General features: G+C 34.5%; 1 protein-coding gene across 1 annotated transcript in view; it reads left to right on the top strand.

The window, feature by feature from the left end:
* The window catches only part of LOC134854226 (uncharacterized), a 46,246-nt gene that overhangs the window by 5,076 nt on the left and 15,819 nt on the right, over positions 1–25,351 (top strand). Inside the window, exons 3-8 of the mRNA XM_063870395.1 lie at positions 5,566–5,752; positions 6,192–6,362; positions 9,790–9,960; positions 10,587–10,648; positions 17,512–17,623; positions 17,995–18,107. Of these exons, the coding sequence (XP_063726465.1) occupies positions 5,566–5,752; positions 6,192–6,362; positions 9,790–9,960; positions 10,587–10,648; positions 17,512–17,623; positions 17,995–18,107 (816 nt within the window). The remainder of the gene's footprint in view (positions 1–5,565; positions 5,753–6,191; positions 6,363–9,789; positions 9,961–10,586; positions 10,649–17,511; positions 17,624–17,994; positions 18,108–25,351) is intronic.

The following is a 25,351-nucleotide window of genomic DNA, read 5'->3' as shown; positions in this document are numbered from 1 at the left end:
TCTAGTGAAAATTTCGAAGGACTCAATCTCGCATGCGGCGTTTCTCTCATCAACAAATAAGTAAAATTTAGAGTTTTGACGCAATGGGACGTATCGTTTATTTATACCAGGAACACTAGTAGACCAAATACAGACCCTTGGGGAATTCATTGTCATATTTTAACCAAATTTGTAAAAAAAAAACACATAGCCGCCGATCACATAAATAGCTCTGAAACCAGTCATTACATACCCCTCTTATCCCATAGTTTTCTCATTTTAGTAAAAGTAGCTTTTGATCTTATGTATCAAAAGCTTTTTTGAGTTCCAAGAACTTGCTACACTTCATTTCGTGTTTTCCAAATCGGGTTTAGTCTAATAATTCGACTAAGGCGTCGATCGTATTGTATTTTTTGTGAATCTAAGGTTTTTTCATATAAAATGCTGAATCGGTCCAAATAATTGTTAAGACGGGAATTCATTGCTTTTTGGAAAACTTTACTTCAGCAGTTTAGCAAAGAAATCGGCCTATTATTAGTTATTTTAATGTGTTTTACTACCCTCTTTGTAGAACAGTAAAAATATAGGTATGGTTTTTTGACGTTAGATATGGTGCAATTACGCGCAAAATTCTTTTAAAGATTTTGCTGCTTATTTCGTCGATTCCTGTTGATTGCTTGGTATTTAGATCGTCAATCACCTCGAACTGTTGATTTGAACAGTTGCATTGAAAGTGGTTCGTTATTCATCAAAAAGGTATTTACATTTGGATTAGCGTTTAGTAACGATGCAAGGAGTTTATTTGATTATGTTAGAAAAAAGATAATTTAATAGATTTTCCACATCCTAATTGTTAAGCGTTTCATATTGTTCCGATTTCAGAAGAGGTACATTGCTACTTTCTTAGAGCATTTTCCAGATATTCCATTTAGTGTTTTAAAAGCTTGTCTCGAGTGTCCAATACAATTATTAAACCTATCAAAATATTTTTTTTTGCTTTTTTAACTGCTCAGCTCTTTTCTCGTCTCAGTTATAAGTTTTTCAAGTTTAATTTTGTTCATTGTCACGTTTCCATGTTTTATAGAATCGGTTCTTTGTGATTATTGCTTTTTAAACGTCTTTTCTAAACTATCCGGAAGTAGTTTACTTTTGCAGAGCTTAAATGTTTAGGTCCAATCAGTGCTATTACTTTATGAAACGAATTTTGGAATAATTCTATTGATGAACCAACATTTTCGTTGGAAAAAGAGGATTCTTCTAGTTCAATGGCCAGGGACTTTTGGAATTTGATGACTTCTTTTCTTTATTAATTTTCATTTATCTAAAAGTTTTCACAGTGGTATCTTTCCGTGATGTATGATATGTAAGTATTATCGGGCAATGATCTGCAAACTAATTCTCTCTCCAAAACTTCTACTTCAAATTCTGCAATGTTTTTAACGTTGAAATCATCAATTTATGTACTTGATTCTGAAGTGAGTTGGCTCATCACTGGTGACATCGAAGCCGTTTGCTGCTTTAATTTTGAGGCAGCCATTAACAAGATTGTTTTTCTTTGAAGTATTGATATGAAAGACAACGCCAATTTTGACGGGACTTTTATGCTTACATATTTCCGCGAGAATTTCATCGAATTTTTGAATTCAAAAAAATTTGTCCGTGCGCAGTTTTTTTTATATAAAAAATAGCTAATAAAATCCGAAGGTTGGCATGTTTTACCAAAACAGCTGTTGTTTCTGGCCGGCCATTCTCAAGCTCTTGATTAAAACCTCAATCAGAATCAAGCTGAATCAGCGAGCCACGACCTCTCTTTTTTGTATCAAGTTCTCAGTGTTATCTTTTTAAGTTATTCAAGTTTCTGTAGTAAGTATATCTTTTGGAAACGCGAGACATTAAATTGCTTTGATTTCTCCGCCTTGATATTTTAAAGACCGTACATAAAAAAATAAGACTGAAAAATCAAATAAAGCATCAGATACTAAATATTCAGCAATATTGGGTTCCAGAGGAACAGGGGTGCTTCTCCAAAACAACATTTTTGTTCATAAAACAACTCATCACTCACTTTGTTGTGTGATTCAGCTACAACGCCCATTCATGAACACTACTAATTCTGCATACTTTTATATTTTTTTTCCTTGATAAAATACATTTCCTTCTCTGGTCCAAACTGCCTGGATTCGTACATCTTGTTTCATCAATCGCATAAAGTTAAACCTCCCACTAGTGATATCTTGAGCAGTATGCTCACTGTTTTTTAACGCCTTCAGCAATCCGTGAGCTATAAATATACGGAGGGAAACTTGCGCACCAATGTTTGTAGATAGTTGTATGAGGGGAGGGTTCTCATGCTTGAAGAACCGAATGCCTGAAAAATTTCAGCCACTCAAAATCACTAAGCCTTCCTATTGGCTAATGCCTTTCTCATAAAATCGAAGTCAATATTAACAGAAACTGTTTTAAATTAGTAGAAATTAATCAAAAATATTAAAAATTGCGGGTTACAACAGCAAAACTATTCAGATAAACATCAATGGTTATGAGTTCAATTTTATAAGAATTTTTAATTCTTGAAAACTCATCTGCTTATTATCTAATCGGTCAGTATTAACACTATTGGCCTGGATTTATTTTCTTCGAGATTTTCACGATTTACTTTGAGATTTTGAATACTCAATTCTGATTGGCTGAAAGTGAGCTAAAATAAATTTCAAGCAATCGGTCCTTCAATCATGAGGGACGTCACCGTTGTATGACATAGCTGATGGTCTGCTCATATTTTTTGAGTAAGCTGTTTCCACTTGCATCTCGTCTTACTTGTTCTGGATATCCCAATATCTCTAAATTATCTCTGCTGTTATACTTTTCTAGTAGTTCGTCCTCACATATGGCTTTTGCAATAATTCCTATTTCTTTAAGCTTCAGTTCAATTCAAACTTGCCCATAAATTTGTGTTTTTATAGCAGTTAAAAATTCATTCACCACTTGTCTAATTGTTACTTGAGATCCTCCATCAACACTCTCTCATTATCAGGAATTTTGTTCTCAATGGCCTTTTCGATGATTTCCTCCAACTTGTTAATGATGAGCTCTTCTTCAGCATGACTGAGTACCACGCACGATCTCATATTTTCTTGTGTCGCAATAGGTGTCTGGTCTTGAAAACTTAAAGTAGGTGGATGATGAGTTTCGGCATCATTTTGAACCTGAGATTCTCCCTTTCCAGTCTCTGAAACTGTTTAATAAGTTTATCACAACAATAAGGCTTTTGTTCAATTTCAGTAGTTGTTGTCTGCTGATATGTTTTTTCCGCATGTGAATTATCCGCTTTATTGGTGGCTGTTGTTGTAAAGACAGCAACGAAAGTTTTCGAGAAATTAGTCATTCCTTCTAATTGGTTTTCATTTGCTAAGACAAAGTTAAATTACGCTCTCCAGTTAAAAAAAATTGAAATGGGGCAAAAATTGTATTTGAATTTTAAGTTCAAATGTCAATTTCCCAACGGAATAAAAGAATTACCTAATAATTTAGTTTTCTCGACATTTTTGAAGTGTAAAGCTTTGATTTAACAAAATATATTTTTTTAAAACTCTTTAAACTTGAAAATATCGTTCATTGACACTTTCTTCCATTAACTTTCTATTGGCTATGGTTTTTGGTCCAAGCACGTTATAGCACGAATTTTTACGGCTGGTTTTTACGCATAACTATATATCAGAAAGGCTCCTCGTATTAGATCAAGTCATCACTCGATAAGCCAGTGTTGCAATCGATTACTATTTTTTCGTTATAAATTGTGTGCTCATGGTGGTCATGTTCAAGGACGTTAAATATGTGAACGGCTGCGTCTACATAATAGGTTCCCAATTATTCATTTTTGTCCAAGTAAATTCTCGGCGGATTTGATTGACCAAACTATATTTGGTGTTCAATCGAGGCTCATGGCTGAGTTTAAAGCGTGAAGCTGTTAAATTTGAATTCTATGTTTCGCATCACGTGCTGTGTAATTGACTTGACCGATTTTGCGCTTTTTTCTCTCAGGGGTCATTTTCGTATTTCATTTCATTGAGTTTTGCAGCTCTTTTTACAGTTTTTGGTGCTAGTGTTTGCGAAGCTCAACTTTTCCTCTGTTTTAGAAGAAAGCAACTGGAAATATTTCTACTGAAAACATTTTTTGCTTTAAATGTGGTAAGCGTTCATTTTCTTTAAAAAAACACCCTGATTTTTACACGTTTATGGAAATTTGTTTATCGACCTTGACTTTTTACACTTGACTCGAACGGTTTTTTACAAATCCGAAACAAAGTGTATTTGTACGAACTTTCTTTTCTTTCCACTCTAAGTCGCAAATAAAACTGCTACTTTTGGTGGCACTTTTGAATCGGTGGGCTGCGGTAGCAGTGTAATATTATATGTGGTTTGACATTTGCTTAGTAAAAAGTTAACACAGCTGATGCATTTTTTTAAATTCATCAAATGAACCGATGAAGTTATTTGTTTAAAACAGCAGTAAAATGATCGATTTCAGAAATTTTCCAACTCAATTTATCTCGCAATTTTTTTTTGAAATGCATAATTTAGCTTTGTTTTCCAATTTATTACCTGCAAAATTGTGTCTTTTTGTGTTTGGTGCCCCTTTTACGGTATTCAATTGGCAATTTATTTGCATATGTAGCTTGGTTATTAGTGGTTAGTTTTTGGGGATTTTCAGCATCCGTGGCTGAGTGGCTAGTGCGTGAGACTCGAAGTTGCCAGGTCGCAGATTCGAATCCGACACGTAGCCAAGTTTGTGCTAATTCGATGCTTCTTTCTACTTTTTCTTATTTCAATTGATAGATCTGCCTTTTCTCGTGTTCTCGTTAGTGTTTGCGAAGCGCAGATTCGCCTTTGTTGGAAATTTGTTTCTACACTAGCAAGCTTGCGAGCATTAGTGTATCAGTACGAACCTTCTTTCTTTTCTAACCTAACTCGCAAATAAAAGTCATGGCACTCTTGCATAGCATGTGCTCTCAGCTTTTTTTATGGCTAGTGTTTGTGATTTATTAACCGTTCGTGCTGGCTGAGTGGTGAGCGCGTGAGACTCATAATCTCTAGGTCGCAGATTGAATCCACCACTTATCCGAGTTTTTACTAATTCGAAGACTATGTCTACTGTTTTTCTATTGCAGTTTGTAGAGCTTGGTAGTGTTTGCGAAGCGCAGCTTCGCCTAGGTGGTGAATCTTAGTTTCAGTTTTTCATGAGAAAATGAAGCGAGAAAACGAAAAAAAAGTGCGATGTGTGTTTGAATTGATTTTTTTTCGCAACTGGATTGATGATAGAAAATTTTGTGCTTCTTTCCAGATGAATCATAGTTTTTTCCTCCTAAGTGGTTGCTAAATATCTTATTGCTAAAGAAAGAAATCAGTATTAGAGTATTATAAATGAAGCCAATTAATTGGTAATTGTAAACTTGCGAAGCATTTTGCGTTCTAAAATCTTAGCTAATTGAAAAATCCTCTTGGTTTGATTCCGCAAGATCTTGCTAGGGAATAAAATATCTGATTCGCTTTTCTTTTAATTAGTTTTTTCTTCATTTTTCTCTTTAGGTTCGTAGTGTTTCAAATGTACCGAAGACTGTTCGTGGAAATATTAGCGATCAACAAAATGCTGACGAGACTTTGAGCAATAGAGTATTCTCGTTAAGCAAAGAGAACCAATCGGTGATGAAGGACAAGTTCGGCAGAGTTCATGACTACTTGCGGATATCCCTCACCGAGAAGTGCAACCTCAGATGTAAGTTTGTAGGAGTGACGTCATAGAGTAGACACGTTGTAGGCCAATCAGAATCGAGATAAGAAAACAAACTTACTAAATAAATACTTATTTATTATTCTTGCGTATGTTAACTTTCTTTTCTCGATTCTGCTACGGCTACCTGTCGTTTTATTTCCAAAAATTTGTCATTTCATTGGGTAGCCAAATTTTGAAAATTTCAGAACTGCTCAAAATTATTTTCTTGAAGTCACTTAACCGATGTATTTTTTCACAGATTTGAACATTTTCATCACATTTAAGCCCCTTTTCAAACCTATCTAAAATATATGTTTTGGGCCGTATAACGGAAAAGACCCCGAAAGCGCAAATGGCGCGAAAAAGCGTGATTGACGTTCAGTTTCATATGTGGATTTTAGTTTTTAGATTTCACAGAGCTCTAATATGTTTTTTTTTCCAGGTCAGTACTGCATGCCGTCGGAAGGCGTAACCTTGACCCCCAAGGTAGACCTCCTGACCCCGGATGAGATTATAATGCTGGCCAGGTTGTTCGTGTGCAAACTGGGCGTGACCAAAATCAGACTGACGGGAGGCGAACCACTTCTGCAGCCTGAGCTGAACAAAATCATCGGTACAATCATTGTATAGTTTTTTTTGAAAAAAAAACCGTATTTAATTGCTGGTTTCTTTAATTGCTGGTAAAAACTAAAATTAAAACCTTTTTAATATTCAAAGTATCTTTTTTTGAAAAAAAACCGTATTTAAAAAAAAGATACTTTGAATATTAAAAAGGTTTTAATTTTAGTTTTTAAGAGTCGATGAACTTAGTTCAGACTCTTATAAAGGACGTGATTGGTTTTTTTGTCTTTTTTTTCAGGAAAAATTTTAAAATTTGTTGTTGCGGTTTGACTTATTATTTTTTTTAAGTTCAGTTCCTTTTCTTTGTTAATCTATTATTGTAAATCAGGCCATCTATTTTTTTGGGAATTCTTATTTTTTTCAAATGCTAGTTTTTTTGTTTACTTGCGTTACGTTGACTCTTTTCCAACTGTCTGTTGGCTATATTTATTGGTTAAAACCAACTGATTGAATTTTTGGAGGTTGGAGAAATAAAAAACGGGCGCAATATTACGCCTTGAGCCAAAAGTGCATGGAGCAGTACATTTAAAGGGCGAGAATTACGTGAAGTAGATTTCTTGTTTTGCCGACATAGTTACGCGGTTCTATTCTCAGCGGGAACATTCGCAAAATAGCTTTTTGTCGGAGTTTTTTCGCGTACACGGTCTTGAGTTTATATCTGCTTTTTTTCTATCTAGTTTTTATTCTTCAACTGCTCAATCTAAGAGTAAACGCCATTTCGTTTTGTACATGCATAAATACTGAGTGTAATTACTTTTTACACTCGAGAAGTCTTCATTCAAAAGTTTTTTGGCGATTTGTCTCTCAGTTGATATTTATTTCATTTTAGACAGCAATCTTTTTTCCCAAATGCTAATCTAACCAGAGCATAGCACTTTTTATTTGGTGTAAATGATTGTGACATACCAATTGTTAATTGAAAATAGGTTTTAGCCGACCCATTTCAGCTGTATTTTTTGATGAAATTCAGTTCGATGTTGGTCGCAGTGGTTGCATTTTCCCAAGCTTAAATTTAAACCTCTAGGTAGTTTTTTATAGTTGTATGACTAGAAAGTTGTTTTTGGTGTTTTTTGGGCTTGTATCCGCTCTTCAATCATGGAATATTTTGCTCATGAATGTTTCTATTTTCTCATTTGTTTCAATTTTCTCAGTTCTCATTTTCTTTCTTGGATATTTTTGACCTTCATCATACAAATTATGGTCAACTTTTTGCCAATATCAATTATTTTTTGCTCTTTGAGTTTTAAAAAAATGAAAAACCAATAATTTCCAAAAAATCACTTATGAAAATGGTTTTTAGATAGCTAGTTTTTTTTTCTATTTCTGTTTTTTGTTGAGTTTTATGCAAGAATTTAATTTCATTCTGTATTTTTACTGTGCAATATTTTACCCTTATTTACACAAGCGCGCTTGCAAGCGTTGTTTTAACTTGCGAGCTCATTTTTCAATCCAACCCGCATAAAATAGTGCTGATTTTTTGGCATTTTAGTTTCAGCAGATATAGTTTATTAGCGGATATGGTTTCCAATCCTTGAGCTTTAGAAGCACAGTTGCGTTAGGCTTGTGACTTGTATGCTCGAAGCCTGTAGTTGAATTGAAAATGGGCCTTTGTTCAAAACTCATAGTTTTTTTCTTGCCTTTTTTGTTTTTTAAATCTTCAAAGCTATGATATAATCTCTCAGGACACTAGTTTTCATGACAAAATCCCACCGGTTAAAGTTCCCAATAGGACTGATTCTCAGTACAAAGTCAGTAATTTTAATTACTTTCGAAGACTAAAACTATATTTTTAATGGATTATGATTTGATTTATCAATTGACCTAATTTCGATTTTACTTGCACTTGAACAAATCGCAAGCACCGCCTTTTCGTCTTGGCATTTGATTTTTGAAAAACTCTAATCATCCAGCCTTTTATAAGAATAAGCTTAGTTTGCGAAAATTAAAAAGCCACATGGAACAGTCGGTGAGTCAAGTGAATGGAAGATAAGTGTAACCATTGAGCTTGAGCTCTAATTGCAAATATGATTTATTATTCAGATTATTCTTTAAGAAAAACTCGCTTTTTTTTAAAAAAATTTTGGGTTGCGGGTAAGTGTTAAAGAAAGAAAACCATCCATTTTTCGTGTCGAGATTAAACGCCTCTTAAGCACCGGATCGTGCTTCGAAGTTTCCTGTTGTTCCCAACATTAGAAGCTGAATCAGATTATTTAGCCCTGAAAGCAGATGCAACCAATCTATAGAAGCTTAAGTTATTCCAGGAGGTGAAATGCAGCATCAGATTTTTGCCATGAACAAAATGTTCATGTCCTCGACGGTTTGGGTGTCTTGTTCATCAATAGAACTTTTAGAAGCTGCCCAGAAACTTTTAACATAGTCTACGCAGTTTGTTGCTTTGCTGACGGCACAGAATTGCCCTGTATATACGCACTTCTTCCGGACAAGTGACAGGACCCATACTTTTGCTTTTTGGTGGAATCTAAAATCAGGTGTGAAAGCGCCTATTTTTGATAATGATGATCTTCGAATTGGTATCCATGAATTCTGTAGGAACAACTTCGAACAAGCCAAGCTAAAGGGATGCCTTCTTCAATTTTAGCAGGCCATCTACAGAAAGATCATTGAGTTTTGTTTTGCGATTCAATATTGGGAAGACAGAGAGTTCAATCTGTCCATCCGTCTCTTGTCTACGTTGTGCCGCCATTGCATGTAGAGCAAGGGTGCAAAAATGTCACCGGAGATGCCAGATCCCTGACAGCCTTAATGCGTACTTGATGAAAATTTCGTGGAAAAGTAAAAGCGAAAAGAGTTTTAAGATGGAAGGGCAGGTTTGACAGATATGAAGAATATGTCTGTTTTGGAACAGTTGATGACGTGCCTATTTTTAACAATGCTGCCAAAGGATTTCACTGTGAATCTGAATCGATGCTGCAGATGTCGAACCCAGATATCGATAAGTTTTTTGAAGCTACCCAAAGACAACAATACTTGCATAAATTTGGTTAATCGCAGTTGCAGTTCAGGAAAGAAGCTACACGCTATGAAGTAGGATAATACTTGGCGCGTAAAACGTATATTATGTCTAGCGGTGAATTAAAAACAGATTGACTATTTAAAAGCTATCGCAGTTAATCTGTCGTTTTTAATCACACCCCATATATTTTTTCTATATGGCTTGCCTTTTTTTGCTCTTTTTTCATGCTAGTTCTATTTATGGTTTTGAAACTTAACTAAGTTTTTTGAGTTGCTCTTTTGCGTTTTGCTAATGTGAGGGAGATTCAAACAAATACTGGATGATTTTTGATCTTTGAGGGTTTAGTCCTACTGGGGATTAAATCCAGGCGATAATAGCCCGGTGGGGGTTGGATTTGATCCTGGGGGATTTCGTCCGCGAGCGAGTGGTTGTTACTTTATCCTAGGTGGACTGAATGACCTTCGTGCTAGTGGCTTGCAGAGTATAGGCATGACTAGTAATGGCATCTCTCTCAAACCCAGACTGGCTCAGTTGCAACAGAGTGGACTGGACAGGTTAAATATAAGTCTGGACACTCTGCGTGAGGAGAAGTACTCTTTCATCACCAGACGGAAAGGTGAGATAATATCGAGCAAAAGGAGGTAATTTTCTGGTTGTTTTCATCTCAAACCAGAGATAGGATGTTCGAGGCCGGCTATGGTCGAATAGCTTGCGATAGCTCAAACTGATTCGTACGTAAGGAAAATTAAGAAGCGAGCAACTATCAATCCCAATTTTTTAAGCGACTGTATTGTTTGATAGACTGGGTAAATTTAATCCCAAATTTTTTTTATAAATAATGATATCAAATTATTGCTCTTTGCATTTACGAGACCAGAAACACATTAAGGAGAAGGCCTTAATTGATTTCTCAACGAAGGTTCTCCGCGAAGAGCTGAAAAACTCGTATTGTGGTGAAGTTCATCTTTTTAGGAGGGTTACTTTGGAGTTTTAGCAATTAAGTGAGGTAAGATTTTTTTAGATGTCAGAACTTGATGATAAAATAGTAATAATCTTAATCATATTTGTTTACATTTTATAAGGTATCTTTTGAGGGAACAAAATTCTGATAATTTGTGAATAACAGCGAGACTTAAGTTTGACTAATATACCCGTTAAGGGTTTTAAGTAGCTGATATCATCGGAGAAAATTAAACAATGCGATACATTCAAACTGTCATAATTTGTTTCTGATTATTGCAGGAATCAAAATGGTCTGGAGTTCAATTCACGAGGCCATCAGGCTAAAGATGTTCCCACTCAAGGTTAGTCAAACAACATGTATGACTTCCAAATAAATCTTATTTTGGGAGTTTCTTTAAAAAAGGATTGATTTTTGTTTTAAAAATGGTCTTAAGTTCTTAAATAATAAAGGTTGATAGCTTATTTTGATACCGCTTCATCCGAATGTGTTTTTTCTATATGTAGTTTTGAGCATACGTTAGATTAGTTGAGACCAAAAAATGAGTGTCTCTTATTGTGTTCGAGAGGTGTTCACACATTTCGCCCCCACACATTTCGCCCCTCAAATCGTCAACCAAGAAAGCGGCGATTAATTAAGTGTGTAAGAAGTTAGGGGCGAGACGTGTGTGGGGCGAAACGTGCCACATTCTTTTCTAGGCTATTTTTCTTGCTGTTGGATCCAGGGTGTGGTGTACCCAGATGAATTTTGGTGGCTCACTTTTCAGAAAACTGCAAATTGTGTTGTATTATAAGAGAACTCTCTGCGCAAAAGAACTCGAGCCTCATTGTTGTAATGGTTGATGTCTAGTCTTTGGTTATTGATTCAAAGATGATTTCGGATGCCAATTTTTGAAATTTTCAAACGCATTTTTATATCCGAAGGTTTTCCTCGCATTTTCCTCACAAGTCAATTGTTGTATTTCACACCTGTATGTGAATTGAAACTTCGCGTTTCTGTGATAATTTCCGATTCATTGCTTAAGCGCGAAGAACACTGTGTTTTTTCCTACAAATCTATAGTTTTTGGTTTTTAAAAAATCATATACTTGGAGACGGAGTTCAATATTATGACTGCCAAAATGTTGGGAGTTTCGCTTCAAACGGAGTGCTTAAAACGGATAATCGAGCAGAGCAATGTATATAATATTACATTCAGGTGTCACACTGATTTAAATTTACTCATAATTACACAAGGGAAGCGTAGTGTTTTGTTACGAAGATTTTTCTTCTAACCTAAGTCGCAAATAAAAGTTCTCATTTGGTGGCACTTATGGTATATTTCAATTTAATCATATTTAAGCTTTAAAAAGTTAATGGAATATGTTGCTGCTTTATTTTTGGCTAATTTAGTTTAGGTCCGGGTTGAAAAAAAAACATGTATTATAAAAATGTATGGGATTTGTTGTTTTTCGTTTTTTTGCGATGCTTTGGACAATTTTTACACTTTTCGCAGAAATTTCAATTTTTCCCAATTTACTGTACCGATTTTCAAAAACAAATGATACCAATAGAAAAACCGCCTGCTTTGCTATTTGCTTGCATATTTCGCTATTCTATTATCATTTTTTTTTAAACATTCTACGTCCTTCGAAAGTTTCAGTAGGGGGATTTTTGACCTATTTGTTTTGAATTTTTCTTTTTTTTTCAAATCTTTATTTCACAAATCTGAGACAGGTTTCAATCAAAAGTCAAAATTACGGGGTTCTCCCCCTCTCAAACGGCTATTCTCTTGACTTGGTAGAAAAATATATGGCCTCAAACAAGCCGTTTTTTTGACATTTTGGCTTAAAAAAACTTTTTGACTTTTCTCAAAAACTACCCTGCCAAATTGGAATTAAAGGGTTTAAGCAAAATAAAATAATCAGTTATACGACTCTTACCTGCGCAAGTGGCTACCCTGCATTTTGAACGAAATATATGGCCGTAGAAAATGTCCAATTTATGAAATTTTGACCGTTTTATGGAAAGTTATTAAGAGTAATGAACGTAGTGAAGACTCTTAAATAGGTCTTACTGATTTTTTCGTTTTTTTTTAGGATAAAGTCTAAAAACATTTACGCAAGTAAGTAGATATGCACTTTTTTAGTTCAATTGAAATCCATTGCCTGAAATTGACGTGAATAGCACTCTCCAAATGCGAACTTGGAAATGGCGCAAAAAAAAACGTGAACGATTTCTAGTTCCGAAAGTGGAATTTAATTTTTAGATTCCAGCGGAATAAAAACTTTACCTGTTGATCGAGTTTTCCGAAGCTGCAGTAATGTTATCAAAAAAGCCCCAATCATAAATTGCTCTAGAAATTCAAGGAGCATAAAGGGCATCTGTTTTTTTCTTTGAAATTCGAAAGTTGAGATGTTTTCAAACAAAATCAGTGTTTTTTTAATGTTTACTTGCGTTCATTACTCTTTTCTAATCTCCGATTGACTACGTTTCAGTTTTTCAAAAACTAACCTGCTGATTTGTTGATTGATCATTCATTAAAACTAACATGGTGCTTAGGTTTTCCCTTCGTAATCTGTTTTACCATGTTTTTGTAGAAAAGCTGATATGGGCTTCGGAATTTTTTTTTAATTTTCAACGTTTTTTTTTAGAAAGTTCGTTATTTTTCTCGAAAACTATTAGCTAAATTTGATATTAAGGCTTCAATCTAAAAAATCATGGTGCGAAAATCCTCAATCTAAATATCAGGTGTGAAAAGCAGAGGCTATTCCCATGCTTTAGTAAAGAAAACTTTATGGATTTAGGGAAAGTTTTGTTTTTGATCGATTTTTTAATCTTTTCTTTTCAAAAACTACCCTGCGAAATCTGAGATATAAATTTCAATTAAAAGAGCGAGTAGTAGTTTTCTGTAACTAAGCGGTTAACCCACTACTTTTTTTTTGAAAATTACGCATTTCCGTATCAGTACAATATATGATTAAAAATATTAGAACATGTGGATCCAGCATTCGCTAGGCTACTAGCTTACTTCCAAGCGACCGTGGCGCAGATGCGAGGATGTGAGACTCCCAATCAACAGGTCTGATATTCAAATCCGGGACAAATTTTTTTTGTGGTCAAGTTTTTGCTGCATAATATTGATAATTTTATAGAAACTGTAGCTGCTTTGTTTTATGGCTACTGTTACAAAAATTACAAGCGGCCTTGGAGCAGATGTAAGAACATGTTACTCCTAATTTCAACTAAATCTTTTTTCAAGATGCATAATTTATGTTTTCCCTATTTCACTTTAGTTTGCGTGTTTAGAGCTCTTTTTTGCATTTCCTTTTTGTTTTTGCGAAGTGCAGCTTCGCCTTTGTTTTAGATGATCGAATGCGCATGTTTTTGAGTGGAACATTTGTTAGTATACGGTGACGGAACGTTTCATTGGCGGCAATTTGGGGCTGACTGTATTTCTTTGGCCCTGAGCTAATTTTAGATGAAAGGATTATCCGGTGGCCATGTCTGAACAGGGAGTTGCTAGCTCTGCGAAGTTCGTGTTTTCTGTGCTCTGTTCATAGGAAGTGTTGCTGACGATTTTCAAGGCTTTGTTTCAGGCGGTTTGAAGTTTTTCTCCAAGTGCTAATGTGCGAAGTTAATTGTTCTGACCACTAGAAGTGGGGAGGAACTTTGTCTTTGGGTCTGTTTTTAGTTCCTTTTTTTATATTTTTTTCCACGCAGAATCAGCTCCATAATTATCGGAACGGATCCAATGGTATATCATATAACAGCCCTTTTTTTCGTGGTTCAAAAAAATTTTGTGTCGAGAAAACCTGTTTTCAAATGTTTTTTTTTTCTACGTCTAATTTCGAGCAAGTGAAGCGAGCGAGCAGGCTTATAATAAGGCGATAAGTTCTTTTGAGCCGTGAAAATTTACTCCAGTAATTGTTTTTAGAAGTTCCGAGCCCATTTATGGGAATTAAGTTTTTTTAAAGCAAAGAAAGATCCTGCAAAAAGTTTGAAATATATTTTGATTTCTTAATTTTTAATTTGGATGTTTATTTCTTTTTTTTTAGAAATTTAGTTTTGATTTTTATTCGCTTCTATTCATTTTTCATAAATTTTTGGTAAGTTAGTTGAAACTTTTTCGCTGAAGGAAAAACAAATAAAAGTTTTGAAAATGGCGCTAAAGAAGAATGTGATTGGTTTTTAGTTTCGAACGTGGTTTTGAATTTTTAGATAATATTTTTTGATAACAGGCCTGGGTGCAGAAGGGCAATCACTGCTGGAATTAGGCTGACACGTGTTGTGAGCATGCAATGTCACTGGCAGGGTTTTTTGTTGGGGGGTGGAAATTGGTCTATGGGTTTTGAAGTTTTTTTATTTGGTTTTCCGCACAAAATCAGGAAAAATTATCAAAATTAGTCATAAGATATATCATATTGAGGCCTGTCAGTCCTACTGCGATTGGTTTTAAATGGCTTTAAATCCGAAAACCGATTTGATTTTTTTGTTTTTGTCTAGTTTCGATTAAGTTAAGCGAGCGAGTAAGGTTTGCAACGTGAAGATCTGTTCTTTAACCTATGAGTACTTCAGTTTTTAATTTAGTCATTCAATTTTTTTTTAAATGCCTACCTGGCTTTTCAACATTGAAAAACGCAAAAAAATTGTGTAGAAAATTTCTATAATTTCTAGAAAATTTGTTAACTTTTTTCGATTTTTTCAAATTCATTTTTAAATTCATCTGTAACCAATTAAGGTCAATGCTAGTGTTCAAAATGTTCTGTTAGATCCTCTCCCCATGCCGCACAGAAAAAAAAACGTCTAAATTTGAAAAAAGGAAAATTTGAGTTTTCCTGTTTTCTTTTAATTTATCTGTGGTCGGAGCATTGTGCTACTAAACAACCGATCATTCTGTTAATTATGTCTGCATTTTTTCGCGTATTAATTTTCGTTGTTTTTTATCCAAGGTATCTTCGGCATAAATAGTTTTGGCAGACGGTTCTCTTTAATTGGTCATTTGTTGTTTAAAGGTCCGAAAGTTTTTCAAAGTTTGTTTTTGCTCCGGATGGGCGTAAATTTGAGTTTCAAAAATTTGATAGCTCACTTTTGTGGCTTAATGGTTTGCGATTCAAGTGTTATCTGATTCGATACCGATTGATATGATTCGTTTTCATTACTTTTTCACCACTAGCAATTGTATTTCTCAGCATTGTTCCTCAAATTGAACCGCATTCAAGACAAATGTTAAAAACTATTCGATTTTTTTCGAAACTTCCGCGCTTGGAGCATTCTTAGTGGTTCTACTTAGTGATCCATCTTCTTTTGCTACTTATTGTTCGACTTGCGACTAGCAAGCGATTTAAAGTCGGATTTTTTTGAGGTAAACCACTTGTCTCAGAATCAAAAACCATTTGTCAGGTGGATTTCTAATAAAAAAGCTCAACTTGTTGAACTGCGAATTCGGAGCAGGGGTAAAGTTCGTGCTTGGTACGACAAATATCATTTGGTTTGTTCTTGGTTGAGGTCATTACTGTTTTTGCTTTGATTGCACATGCGAGCGTAGTGTTATACAGTCAGTCCTCTATTTTTTTGCAACGCATGTCACACATTTAGTAAATTTTTGCGCTGTTTAATCTAAAATTTATGTTTTTGAGGGTCTTTTCTACACCTTCGATTATATCGACAAAATGCGTCGAATTGTAAAAAAAAAATCAACGTGCAATCATTTTCGTAAAATTTTTGAGGTTGGAAAATTGTCAATTTGTCTATTTTGTGGAACTAAATTATGCACAACCCCTGACTTAATCCAAAAACCGACGCTTTTGAATAATTTTATCAATTGGGGTTGAGGAAGACAATTTGTGCTACTCATTCTCTTATAGAGTCAAATCATGTTTTTTAGTCTTTGATACTTTATACACGCGCGTACTGTAGTGCGATAGTACGAGGCAGTTTTTTTTGAACCTAAATCTCAAAATAACAGCAACTTTTAGGTAGCACATTTGAATCCCTAGGTTTCATTAGCACTATAATATTATGTGCTTTGACATTTGAATAATAATAATTTAAAACAGTTGATTTTCTCTTAATTCGTCAATTGAACCGAAGATAGCTATTTGTTTAATACAACAGCATAATAGTTAAATTGTCATTTCAGAAATTTTCCTACTAGATATAGGCTGCGATATTTTTGAAATGCATAATTTATACGCAATTTGTTTTGATGTGTTTTAATTTTTCGCCTGCAAAAATTTTGTTACCTTTAGTTTGTTACATTCCAAATTATTACATGCAATATTTGGGTATTATGCATTTTAAAACTCCCGAATCTTTACCGATTTCAACTCCGCATTTGTGTTAAAATTGAAGTCTTTCAAGGTTTTTTTGTTTTTTGTAGTTTTTGTTCCAACCATTGATGTTAAGGTGTGTTTTAGGTCATTTTTTTTGTTTTCCACGCAAATTCAGATATCACAAATGATTACAGGAATGATTCGTCAAGTGATAAATCATATTAACGTCTCTCAAGTAAGTAGCAAACGTTTTTCGAGTGACATTTAAAAATTTCCAAAGTTTTTTTTGTTGAGAAAAACCGGTTTGAATTTTATATTTTTCGTCTAATTTGAAGCGAATAAAGCGCTCGAGCGGGGTTGTAAAAGGCGTATAATACTTAGTTATAATTTTTAAACAATAACTACTACTTAGTTTTACTCATGTGAAATTAGTTAACAAGAATTATTTCAGCGCTTTCGTGGAAATAAAACTTTTAAGAACGAACCAAAAAAAGTTGGAAAAAATGTATTCCACATTTTTTTATTTTAAAAAATTAATAATTATTGTATGTGAAAAATTGCTGTCAAATGTTCCGAACTTTTTCTTTCTAACAAATTTATAGGCTTTTGTTTACTTTCTCTAATCACATTAAAAATAAAAGACGATACAATTTAAAAAAATAAAATTTTTTTTTTCAAGTTTTTTAAAAAACAATGGTCGGATTATTATGTGCTACTTTACAACAACCGGCTATCCTTGTCTTCAGTTTCTCTTATAAGAGTTTTTTTTTCGCAGCTTGACCTCTGTGTTAAGTATTGATATAATTTTGCACTTAATTCAAAATTCCGAATATTTTCAGTAAAGTTTTCTGTTCTCGAGCATTGATAGTCTCTAATTAAATGCAGTTGTTGAATAAACTTTCATTAAAATGCTGGAATTTAATTGGTAGTTTTAAGAAATCGAGCTGATTCAGATCAACTGTGTAGTGATGCGTGGCTTGAATGATGAGGAAGTGGTGGACTTTGTTGAACTCACTCGCTACTACCCTGTCGATGTCCGATTCATAGAGTACATGCCCTTCTCAGGTGAACACCCTAAAAAGCTCTAATCCACGTTTGTACTCACTTGAATCATACATAATTCGGACTCTTTTCCAATTGCCTATCCTCTCTTATTACCTTTGTAAGTTGACAGTATAAATTTGTCAACAATTTATTAATACCCGAATTTGAGCATGAATAAACAATTTTTTCTAAATTGTTCCATCTGGCATGCTAAGTGTTATTTAATCGAGTGGGTTATTTTCGGATGCGCTTCCCGCTTTTTTCTTCAATCTAGGAGTGTTTGAATAATCTGTTTTTTGCTTTCTTATGTCGTTAAAAATTAAGTTGATTCAATCAGTTTCAGTCGTTCGTTAGGGCCAGTTTCATTCGATAACAATTAATGACTTTTTCAGGCAATAAGTGGAAGTATGGTAAACTGGTGCCGATGGCAGAAAGTCTGGATACCATTCAGGCTCATTTCAGAAATGTGTCCAGAGTAGAGAACCACGCGACCGATACCGCTAAAGTAAGTATCCAGGTATTCAGACTATTTTAAGAGTCAATACACTAATTGATTTTACACTTTTCTAAGTCATATTTTTTCTTTGGGGAAGTATTCCAATTTGATTAGGCTCATTTTTTTTTGTTTTGGATGTTTGACTTGGATTTTTGAAGGTGGTAATCTAATAATTTCAATTAAAAACATTCAAATAAAGTTACAAGTCAAACTTCCACAGCAGAAAAATAGAACTTCTAACTCGTTGAACAAGTCGAGCGCAAAATTAGCAGATTTATGTGTTCTTTTGTGGTGTACAATTTCTCTTTTGACATGCATGGGTCTATATCTTCTTAAAAAATTGTATTCAACCCTGCATATTTTTGGGATGCGTTGGCATAATGGCCTAAGTTTAAGCCTCTCAACCAAAAACGATGGTTTTTGTAGGCCCATGCTCATTAAATGCGGACGTAAAATAACTGAAAAAATGCCGAAAACATGCGTTTAATTTTTAATCAGGGGCGCAACAGTATGCTAGTTTTTTCTTTTGTGAACAAATGAGTCCAATATAACATCTCTTCAAAAGTTATTTGGAGGGGAGGATATAAGCTAGGTTTTCTCTTAAATTTTTCAGCGAATCAGAATCGAGCATGTTATATGCAGCGCTACGCGAAGTTAATTCGAGGATGAAGATCTGAACTTGGACAATTTGGGGAGGGGGGGGGGGCTTATTTGATGTACAAACATACATGTTGACGGAGTGTTCGGTGGGGAGTCGTAGTCAGGAGGACTGCGGTGCGCTTCTTTTGTTTTCCAAGTTTTCTTTTCGAGGGCTATTTTCATATTTTCTTGAGTTTTTAGAACACCTGCCGTTTTTGAGTGTCGATGAACGTAGTGACGACACTTCTATACTTCTATAGGTCGTGTTGGCATTTCCTTTGTGTTTTTTATGGAAGTTGCAGACTCAATTTTGATTTTTAAGTTTTATTTTCAAGTTCAATTAGATTTCATCTGCCAACAAGAAGACTTATTATCCTCTCCAATAACTGAAGTGCATAAGTGCATATTGCGCGACTGAACATGATAGGTTTTTACAGTTCTGATTTAATTTATCCGGACAAAATGAACTATATTTGGAAACTTAAATTGGGTTGAACTCAAATTGGGTTGACATTTGACAAAAGTGACAAGTCATAGTCATTAGGGATCTTGTTAACTTTTTCCCCCTTTTTCGATTTTCAGAAATTCAACTTTGGCGGCCACATTTTCAGTAGCTTAAAACAGTTTTCAGAAAATATGTTGTTAAAAGTTTCTACGTGGGTACTATATAAATAGTGAGTAATACAAATACGAACGCGCGAAAATGAAAACCCATTTAATTGTTGACATTTTTGAAAGGCATATTTTATACAGTAATTGTTGTCAAAAATAATACATACATAGGGGGGAAATAGTTAACAAAGTCCAAAGGGGGGGGGAATAGTTAAAAATATCCGTCATTAGAGATAAAATGTGAATTTTATATCAATGTGAGAGTAGTAGAAGGGTGAGCTGATCAGGGGGGGGGGGGGGGGGATGGGTGGAGACCCCCATGTATTAAGATAGGGAATAGAGTATCCGGTCTCCAAGCTATGTATTAAGATTGGGTATAGAGTCTACAATGTATTAAGATAGGGAATAGGTTTCCCAATGTATTAAGATGGTAAGGTTTCATATGGTAAGGTTTCAGATGGTAAGTTTTTTTCGGCGCCCGAATTTCCCATGTATAGATTTCGCTATGTATAAGAAATTCATTGTAGGTAATTAAGAACTCATTAGCGAATAGGATTCCTAATGTATTACGATGATAGGTTTCCCAATGTATTACGATGGTAGGTTTCAGCTGGTATGATGGTAAGTTTCAAGAAAATTTTGGCGCCCGAATTTTTTGAGCTCGATTTTGCCAATATTTGCGTTTCTTAGTCAATTTCTACGGTTTAGATGTTTTGATTATTATTTTAAAAGGTTTGATTCAACGAGAAAACTATCTAAAGCTATACTGAAACCTAACGAAACTTCGAGAAAAAAATCATGTTTTTAGAAGAAAAAAATTTATATTCAAAAGATGAAGTATATAAATCACTGCTTCGTATAATCTTTTAACCAAGTTTACAAGTTTACAGTTACTTAATCAATACTGAATTGAATGCTATTACACCATCAGTTCAAAGGTTTTGTGTGTATTCCGTCGTCCTGAACTTGTCGTTAAGGGTAAAAGTAGCTCAAACCCTTCTTTGTTTGCTCGTATGTAGCAACCATATGATTAATGGTTCTAAATCCTCTGTTTGTTGAAGTCAAGTTGATTGCTTCGTCGAGTACTTTCCTGTATTTTTCTATAGGTCCATCACTGGATTCCTCTAGAATTCTTTTATTCAATCCTTTGCTGCTAAACTTCATTTTGTCTGATTTGTTGTCATAGCAACAATAAGTCTTGCTGCATAAACATAGCATCTCCGTACACCTAAATTCTTCTTTGAACAGACCAGGCTCTCGTTTATCGTGCTTCTTGTGAACGCTACAACATGTTCGTGGAAAAAAGTTTGTTTTTGAATCTGCTCTGAATGAATCTATGCAATCTTTTTCTCTCAATTTTTCCCAGTCACCTTTTTTCTCCGGACGAATACAATTATACAAATTTTCCTCAGCAAGAGCTAAATACAGCGAGTCCATGTCCATTTCTAATTCCTCGAACTTATTTACATCACAAAATTTGTCAAAAAAATTGTAGTAAAGCTCAAGCATTCTCAGCTTTGCATAGAATGAAAAATCCGACTATTATGGGTTCTTTGTGCTCAATTTTTGACTTTAGTAACTCAATCTCGCACAAGTCTTTCTGAACAGTGTTCAATCGTTTGAAGAGAGGTTCATTAATTGCTTTGTGTGTTTTCTCATCATTCAATTACTGCGATCGTATGTCTCGATCTGTCCATTATCTTGTAACCGTAGGATGAATTACCTAAAAGCTTCATAGTCTCTGCAACAACACCGGATAAAGGGTTCTCATCTCCTTCCCTTCTAGCATCAACAAACGACTGAAAAAACTTGTTGAAGCGTTTTTGAGGGAGATACTGTACAAAGCGGTAAAATTTTTTACACTGTAAGCCAAGTTTCATGTAGAAATTGAAAAGAGGAGTAATGATGGAACCATTTTCTGGTTTGAAACTAGATATTAGCATACGCTAGGGATGCTTCAGAAGATCATTTTCAATGGCATAATTTTGCATATATTCCCCAATGTCATTTCTTCCAACATCAGTGTTTTTAAAAATTGGAGGAAAATTAGAAAATTTTGCTTTCAGTTCGTCTGGAACAACTAAGTCGCACTGAATATAGCCATAAAGAGATCCATCTCTTATTTTTTCCAATAAAGAATCAGTAGAGAGAGGTCTTTTGTAGGGAAAATTGGATCGGATATGATTCTTTATTTTTTCGTTCGTTTTGAAGTTTTGCCACCACTCACATTCCCACATCTTCGATTTTGTATCCTTTTTCGCGAATATACTCACGTCTCAAGTCATCCATCTCTCTCCTTTTGTTTCCTCTTTCATATCTTCATCGCTAAGTGAGGGACGAGTCTCCTGGCAAGGACAAAAATGGTATAAGCATCCCATTGCTTCAAACACTGTTTTGCAGTGATTGCAATATCCATCAACATTGAAACAGTCAATTTTCTTTTGATTTCCAGATGTGTGGAAGCTCTCAATTCTACATTCTGGTCTGGTTTCTTGGTAGTAAGACATGACCATGTTCTCAAAATTGCGAGATCGGTTATGTCTAGCTTTGAATTTTTGCATATCGGAATCAAACTCCCATCTTGTGTTTAATCCTGCTGGCATGTTTTGACACATTCAATAGGGATAGAACTGGCTCGCATCAATTCCACCAATTGATTTGCAGACATTTGATGAATCCCGGATAAAGGTTTCATCCTCAACAGCTTTTCGAGTAAACACAATTGATGGTCCACCCGTCATATCCTCTCTAATTTTCTCGCACAAATCTCTATCACTTTCGCAAAAAGGGTAGAATTTTTCATTGGTTGATTTGTGAAGAAAAATATTTGCCAGATTTGGAAGAGTACATCCAAGTTTTAACATATCAGTTTCTTTCTGATGATAAAACTGAACCATTTTTTGCATTGCTTGAAGGGTTGGATTCTCTTTAAGAGATGTTGCTCCACCCAAAAATTTCATGATATCGAGAAACTGTATATCTCCAAACTTGAAGGATATGAAATCGTTAGCCTTTTTGATAGCCATAGGTTCAGCTTCTTTATCATTGATTAAGTAGGGAATCAGATAGCTCTTGATCAAGTTCAGATCATATCTTCCACTGTTAAACCCAAATACAGGTAACGTGTTAACATACCTCTCCAGATTTTGTTTCAAATCAATCAGGTGATTTTTCTGCATTCTCAAAAACTGAGTTGACATATCAGTTTCCTCTGTATCTTCTATACATTCATCTTTCAAAGTTTTCAGTTGGAAGATTTCGACATCTTTCATTCAACTCTTGGAAAATTTTCGACATCCGCTCATTCACTACTCTTTCAACATCTTGAAATTTAGTTCTCATTTCGAGCTTAATTTTCTCAGCCGAAAGTTCGAGTTTGATTACAAAATCGATAATAAGCTTTTGCGGATCCTTGTTATAAAGAAAAATTGGTTCATCTATCAGGTTCGAGGATATTGATACAGAAATTGGAACGTGTTTTCCAATCCAAGTTGTTGTTTGGGTAGCTTTCAGTTCATCTGATGGAACACATATCGACTCAAAATCGAAAATGGCTAGGTTGTTGAATAGTGTGTTATCTTTCGAAACTGGGATATTGAAACCTTCCAACCTTTCTTTGGATAAATATGTCGCACTCGATCTTTACAAGTTAGAAAATGTCGGTTGAAATTCTTTGATCTGTTGAAGAAACAGTCACAGCTAGGACATCGAAAACACTTGAAGAAGGAATCAATATCATTCGTGTGAATGATATAGTTGTTGAATCTCAGCATTTTCTCGGTTTTTTCAAATTTTTCAATACTTCGCCTCGCTAATTCTCCAACTTATTCTCCTTCTTGAATGTCAAAATCGTAAATGAATATGTTTCGTTCAACTATTTCCTCTACAAGAGGTAAATCATCAATGGCAACTCCGAGAAAGTTCTTCGGATCGTATCCAGATTTTGATATAAACTCTGTAAATAGTTGAGATGTATGAGCATCATGGTTAAAATGACCATGCAAATACATTATTAATGCACGGAAAAGACAAAGATGATCTCTGTTTGGTTGTTTATCTTTATCCGATAAAAGACAGTTTACTGAATGGTTTTTCAGTAAAGGTTCAGGCAACACAGAGTCTGGACATCCCATTGGAACGTTTTTCAGAAGTGCAGCAAAAATAGTAACTTTTGTGATCAACTTGAACCTCCACTTTGTGTTCTGACGTTCTTGGGTGCATTGCTCCACGATATCAAACTTTTCAACTTTTCCTTGGATTGTAATCAAATCCGCTTTAGTACACAGTAAATGCGATTTTTCGAACAAAATATTGTGTTCGTGTGCATAAAAATACCGATTTTCTCCCGTTTCGACATTACGGAGAACAAATCCAAGAGCAATATCGATTTTTGCAGCGGAATCTAGCTTGTTGAAGACTTCTTCAAGCTTCTCGTTGATAATCTTGGTATCTAACTTTGACATTTGAAAGTTAAATACCTTATGCCTCCCATTCTCCATCTCAGTGTCCACCAAGAAATGCTGACAAGCACTCAACTCCTCTTTGAGTTTCACTCCATCTTCCCCTTCTCTCTCCAGAATCTTGTTCAAGTCTGCCACCGTATCACTTGGTTTCCGTTGTTTCGCCCCATGTTCTTTTCTCCGATGTTGTTGGAGAGAGTAGTAACTCGGAAACTCCTGCTCACAAGACGAGCAAACCGTTGATTGCTTGGAAGTTGATGGAGCATGTTTTTTGGCCACGTGATAATTCCTTTCTTGTTTATTGTAAGTGAAATACTTACAATCAGGACAAGAAATAATCCCTGCTTGACAGCTTTTGGGGTGACGAACATATATGTTTCCACAATCCCCACACTGCACTTTCTCGTTTCTATTCAGCGACGGCATCTAAAAATGAGAGAATTTTAGGTATTAATGTAAAGCTGTTAGTACTTGGTACATATCAAATTGGGAGATTTAAAATGTTCCAAAAAATTTAGTAAAAATAATTTTTACTTACTTTGAATTGTTAAAAATATTTGAAATTTTTTTCAAGTAGTTAATCAAAGTATAGAGCAGTTGCTTTTAACGTAATGAGTAAAATCAGAATGAAAGAAGATTTTTTTGCTTTTTATTAGAGAAAATCAACTAATCAGAATTGAGTATTTTTTAGTAACACTGTTTGTTGGAAATCAACCAATCAGAATTCAGCATTTTCTATCATTAGTCATTAGTCATTATCATTAGTCATTAGTCATTAAAACCTTAGTCATTATTTGAAAAATGCCTATCAAAAAACAATTGAGCTTCCTCGAGTTACTTTATAAGAAAAAAGAAAAAATTTCAATTGATTTTCTTATTGATGAAATAGATGTTGACTCTTACTTTTTTCATAATTTTTTGGATGTCTTTATTGTACAAAATAGAGTTATCCGACTAAGTAAAGGTCTCTTCAGAGAAACTTACTCAATCAAAGAGTTTACTTTTGATTCACATATTGCGTATCAAAGTTTTAAACTTACGGCTGAATTACACCTCACAAGAAAAGAAAATTTGTTTATTCTCGAGAATTTGAAGTTGATCAAGAAATCGTACGATAATATATCAAAAACTCTTTTTATCCCGTATCCAAAACCCAAATTTGTAAAAACACCTCAGCAAAGTTCTTTATTCCTTCATTTCTTTAAAGATTTTCAAAGTTCAAAATCCTGCTTGATTCGGTTTGGAATCAGATTTCCAGAAGTCTGCTTTGAAAAATTCGTCAACTTTGAGTCATCTTCCCAAATTTACATCAAAATCAAAGAACTTGACTATCTACTCAAAAATCAGCAATTTCTCAGTGATTACATACAAAAAATTCAATTAACTTGATGAAAAAATTGCAGAGATGTTACTTTTATTAATTTTCTTTCTTTTGTTACTTATATCAGCAATATTTCTTATTTTTACTGCAAACAACTTTTGGTCATTTATTTTTGCAATTGCTTTTGTGTATATTTTTACTTATTTGGAAGGTTTAAGTCC

The sequence above is a fragment of the Symsagittifera roscoffensis genome, chromosome 9 (assembly GCF_963678635.1).
Source record: "Symsagittifera roscoffensis chromosome 9, txSymRosc1.1, whole genome shotgun sequence".
Classification (NCBI taxonomy): Eukaryota; Metazoa; Xenacoelomorpha; order Acoela; family Convolutidae; genus Symsagittifera; species Symsagittifera roscoffensis.
The sequence above is the reverse complement of the archived record's forward strand: the minus strand, read 5'-3'. Positions and strand labels throughout refer to the sequence as shown.